Genomic DNA, 5,586 nt, shown 5'->3' on the forward strand with positions numbered 1-5,586 from the left:
TCCTGGTCTAAATGATATTAAAAACGGTTTTTAATTTTCATGAACGCTCAATAAACGCTTTTTCTAAGCATCCTGTATACGTATTTTTATATATTATGTACAAAACAACTGATGTCCCCAACGATAACACTATTAAAAAACTACATCGTTCAGACAATACTATTTCATGTTGGGATGCAAACGAGAGCTATTTACTTTAGCTATGAGGACAAAATGTTGGTAAGCATTTATAGAATATACGCTTCTCTATTTACTTTAGCTTGACATAAAGTTCTCTGAAACCAAAAAACGATAGAATAAATATTTATTATTTATGAGACTTACTGTCAAAAAAGCGAAGATAAAGGGCGATGCTTAGCACCGGGTGTCGAGAGAGAGTTTTCATAATTTATCTTTAGATCATTTTTTCTGTAAGTTTAATATTTATCGAGACATTTGGCTGTAAGAGGAAAACACATTTTCCGATAATAATAATCTATAAATAAAATATAAGCAAAATAAAAATAAAAAAAAAGTCATTGAAAATAAATTTTACTGTTATCAATCAATAAATACAATAAGTGGAATTAAAAAGATAGTATTCTGGTCAACAAAAGTTATGCCAATTTCTTTTGATAAAGAGAGATGAAGATTTCTTTCACCCAAGTTTGTTTTATTTAACTTGATTGAATATTTAATTCAAAAATTGAGCAGAAAACTAAAAAATTGAGTAGAAAACTATTAATTTTCAATAGTTACAAATCGTTTATTCTCATCAGACTGTTCACGGTCACCCCAGCCCCAAATTGAAGTCGAGTGCGAGCCATCGCCCGTTCGATTAGTACGTTTTTTTATCATATCATCGGAAACAGTTTTCAAATCGTAAGCCCAACCAATTTTAGCAAACAGTTTCAATAAAAACGCTGTGGAATTCGCAAGACCACTACTTAATTCACCAGCTCTATAATCCCATGGAAATGCATGATGGTAATTATGCCAACCTTCACCCATAGTTAGCAATGCGACAGTTAAAGTTTCATAGCCACTATTGCCGCTGCAAAAATTAAAAAAAAAAAAGAAAAGATTAATATATTTAAGAAACTTTGATGTTGTTTTTTATTTAAAATGCTAGATAGAGGATCTCTTGGATGGAAAATCCAATACAGCAGCCAAAAGTTTGTAATACAATAATCCAAAATATATTTTATACCCAAGGCTGTGATTTACTATACCCATGTCATTGGCCACCATGAAATTTGTATGATATAGGTACGTGATTTGTCATTGCATTTTTATTTGTATCTAACTATGTTATTTTGTCCAATATTTAGGTACAAGCTGAAATGAGACTGTTCAAGAGAGAGTGTAAATTTGAGTGCCTATATGTAGACACACATATACATCTTTACTCTCATTCATTCGGTCCCATTTCTCTTTGTATAGATTTAAAGTTACGTACGTGTCATATGGTTGGGTACCCCAACGATGGGCCCAACTATTTATCAACAAAAAGAGATGAACTGTAACCATGTAACGCAAACAGACAGCAACAAACCATGCGTTTGTAAGGCTTTCATCCCAAAAGTACCAAGGAATTATCGTTGGCAAAAAAGCGAATAATAAAAACACCAATTGCAAGTAATATCTAAAAGAAATTAAATTGTTATTAATAAAACCTTTTTGTTTTTTTTAATACTTTATCAATTAAAATTATAACGAAATGTAGGTATTTTCTAGATAATAAACAGCTAGTTTATTTAAGTTTCTAAAATTATCTTTTCTTGTGATATATTATTTTCTTTTCTTTGCTTACTATAAAACAGGTAAGTCTAGGTAACTGTCGAGGAACAAGTTTGGAATCATTTTCATCACTATTAACCGAAATGTGAATTTAGAATATTCACGGTTAATTTAAAATGTATATTATTTATGCAAATTGCATATTTTTAAGTTCTTATAAATCAATTTAGGTTACAAAAATTTCTGACGCTCTAACGAATCGAATGCAGAAAAACGCATTCAAATCTGTCTTTCTGTTCAAATTTTTTGAACTTCATTAGTTTGATTTTAGTAATAATAACTGTTTCAATTTGAATTTTTAACTTGTTCAATTGCCAAATTGATCTCTAGTTGTAAATCTAAGACTAAGAGTAAAATTCTTTTAATGCCTTTTAATTGAGTATCAAATATAGAATCACAGTTACCTTATCTGAAATCTTACAAAAGGATCATTTTTCAAATCCGACATATCAATCAATTTTCGTTTAGCCACTAGTTCTGGATGTGGCTTAACCATTAACCAACCTATATGAGCAAAAAAAAATCCACGTCTCGTATCATGTGGATCAGCGTCTGTGTCACTATATTTATGATGCATTCGATGATCTAGACACCATATGTAAATGGAGTTCTAATAAAATTCAAAATTCCAAGTTTAGCTTTCACCTTACAGAAACTTTATTTTAGGATTTACCTGAAATGCGAGAGTTTGTAAGATCATAAATATTAATTTCAATTGCCATGTCGCTTTATATGAACGATGTGACCATAAACGATGTGTTCCAGCTGTGGCGCCAAAGAATGCTGCCAAGTGTAAAACAATTGCTAAAAAAAAATTACTTACTTTAAAAATAATTGTGATAAAATTAAAATTTATGTAGAAATATACTTAAATATTCTGATTTTGAGTCATAAAAGCTCACTAATTTATTAAATTAAAACAAGTGAAAACAAACAATTGACTGAGTTAATTGTTGAAATACCATGTATAGTTAGTGTTGATTTCTTTATCACATTACATATACCAACATGTGACACATACATAACTGATAATCAAGTATAGTACATATTATAAAATTTCCGCCCTAATTGTCGCCCTCACGGGTAAACAGTGATGTTTACGAAAAAATGTTTCAAACTAAAGTTTTTTAATTTTTGATAAGGAACATTTTTTTACATTTAAACTTTTGTTCTATCTCTAACGGTTTACAAGATGGGTCCTACGGACCCAAGTCCCAATTGACCTATGATGCTCATTTACGAACTTGACCTAACTTTTTACGTCCTGAGTACGCTGTAAAAATTTCAGCTCGATATCTTTTTTCGTTTTTGAGTTATCGTGTCCACAGACGGATACACAAACAAATAATACAATCTTATAAGTGACGTATATGTTTGAAATAAACAATGTTGTTGCTATGCAAATAATTGATACTATGTGTTATATATATATAACATATCAATTATGTTCTGAACTAATTTGCGCTGTCAAGGGTAAACAATAATCTTTACAAAAAAATGTTTCAAACAAAAGTTGTTTATTTTTTTGTAAGAAACATTTTTTACATTTAAACTTATATTCTATCTCTAACGGTTTACAAGATGGGTACTACGGACCCATGACCCAATTGACCCATGTTGCTCATTTACGAACTTGACCTCACTTTTAACGTCCTAAGCACGCTGTAAAAATTTCAGCTTGATATCTCTTTTCGTTTTTGAGTAACCGTGACCACAGACGGACGGACGGACGGACGGACGGCCGGACGGACGGACGGACAACCGGAAATGGATTAATTAGGTGATTTTATGAACACCTATACCAATTTTTTTTTGTAGCATCAATATTTTTAGGCGTTACAAACTTGGGACTAAACTTATAATACTATGTATATTTCATATATACATGGTATAATTATTACTCTGTAATTTTTAATCTCATGTGATATATGACCTAAATCACGAGCTGTCATGATGTGACATCCCATAGGCAAAAATAATACCCACGAAAATGAATTTTTAAATGGGTAACAAAACTAAAATTTAACTTAACGATCATTACATATAGGAGACAAACGCATCAAGTTATTCACGCAAAAACAGGTCTCAATCTCATTTTAGTAAGACACAAAAATCAATCCAAGATTTGACATATCAATTCCTCTAACTTATATATCCAAAATTGTATCCTTACTTACCGAAAACGTTTGTTAACAGTTTTGCTGATGTAAATGATAAATATATTCCATAACTTGCTTGAATATGGAATACAGTAAGAAACAGAATAAATAGCCAATTATATTCGTATTTTCTCTTTCGGAGTGGTGGATTAGTCTTAGTTTTCTCTTTCAATAATTTCCGATGGAGTAATTCTTCATACTCATTTTCATATAGAACGGATTCAACATTAGTTGGATTAGGAGACATTTTTATAATTAAATTTTCTGCTTTAAATTTCTAAAATTTAGTCCACTTAATCCACATGACACATTTTTTTACAGATTCTGTTGAGAACTGACGACAAAAAGATAATAATTTATGAAATATTTATTAAATTTTCAAATAATCGTTGAATTTTCTAAAAAACAAACGTCCTCTAAAATTAATTTTTATTTTATAAAATAGTTAAAGTCATACCTATGTTGCCAGTCTTGTTAATTTACAAACACAAAATTTTCCGCATACAATATGCACTGAAAATGATTGCTCACACGTGGAAACATAAAAATCATTATATACTCTGAACACTGAATGTGGCTTCTATATAAAAATACTAGCTGATTCACGCCCGCTTCGCTGGGCACACTAACCATTTGGATGGGAATCTATACTTCTTTTATTAACGAAATGTTTAATTTCGATTTAATATTTATTGTAAATTTTTATAATTATTAATTTGAAAATATAACGGCAGTCAGTAAATACATAGCATTCCACATCATCTATGAGGTACTGTGTATTGGGATGCGTTCCCGTTATTTATTGTGGCGGGATCCACAGTAGGCGTTGTAAGAATGCGGTTTATAGCGATGTTTGAAATAATCGTACTTCTCAAACGTTATAGCTGCTTTTTGTGCCCATGAGAAATATTTATTGGGAACGTTTCCTGATGGGTTTTAAAAAGAACGACCAAAAGCCATTATTGGTATCTCTTATGAAAACATTTGGGATTCTTTTCTTAGTGTAGACCAATTTATTCAAGGAATCAAATGAGACTGATTATAGAAAGTTTACGCTCTGTTAGAAAATCTCTTTTAATGTTTTTGCCCAATCGTTTGTATGGAGAAATAACAAATTTGTGTTATTGAAAAAGGAAAATTAATGTTTTTTAACATAATTCGACTATGGTTCTTACAGATCAAATTATCAACTTCATGGTATTATTGCGTTGTTCGTTATTATCACCTAAACTTCAGCTCCATGAGAAAATACGGTGAAAACAATCCTCTTAGTACTAATCGGCCAAGTTATGACAGATATGATCATAGATATCATCGTAGGCTGCTATCCAAGATCCTGATGTTTTAATTAAATTTTGCAACGGGTTTTCCGATTTTTAATTAATTTTAAATCAACATAAACTCATTTAAATATTGCAATGTGTATTTACTTATTATATGTTAATCAATTGTTAGAAAACATTTTCCGCTTATTAATGCAATATCCATTATAATTTTATTATAATTCCAGAAGAACACAACAAATACGCACGAACTATGATACTGAACAATTTAAAAAAATTCATAAAACAAATTTTTAGTTTTCTGTTTTATCGATTAACACATTAGTCAACAAATATATTTATTTTTTATTTACAATTGCAACTTG

At 30.1% G+C, this 5,586-nt stretch overlaps 1 protein-coding gene across 1 annotated transcript; it reads right to left on the reverse strand.

The window, feature by feature from the left end:
- Positions 1 to 515: 515 nt before the first annotated feature.
- LOC123296835 (acyl-CoA Delta-9 desaturase-like) lies at positions 516 to 4,467 on the reverse strand. The gene is made up of 6 exons (XM_044878508.1): positions 4,396 to 4,467; positions 3,957 to 4,272; positions 2,453 to 2,583; positions 2,184 to 2,389; positions 1,439 to 1,624; positions 516 to 1,033 (listed from the first exon to the last, which is right to left on the reverse strand). The coding sequence occupies exons 2-6, from the start codon at positions 4,183 to 4,185 to the stop codon at positions 721 to 723; spliced, it is 1,065 nt and encodes a 354-aa protein (XP_044734443.1). The 5' UTR covers positions 4,186 to 4,272; positions 4,396 to 4,467; the 3' UTR covers positions 516 to 720.
- Between the last annotated feature and the right edge of the window lie 1,119 nt (positions 4,468 to 5,586).

Source organism: Chrysoperla carnea, chromosome 1, assembly GCF_905475395.1.
Source record: "Chrysoperla carnea chromosome 1, inChrCarn1.1, whole genome shotgun sequence".
Classification (NCBI taxonomy): Eukaryota; Metazoa; Arthropoda; class Insecta; order Neuroptera; family Chrysopidae; genus Chrysoperla; species Chrysoperla carnea.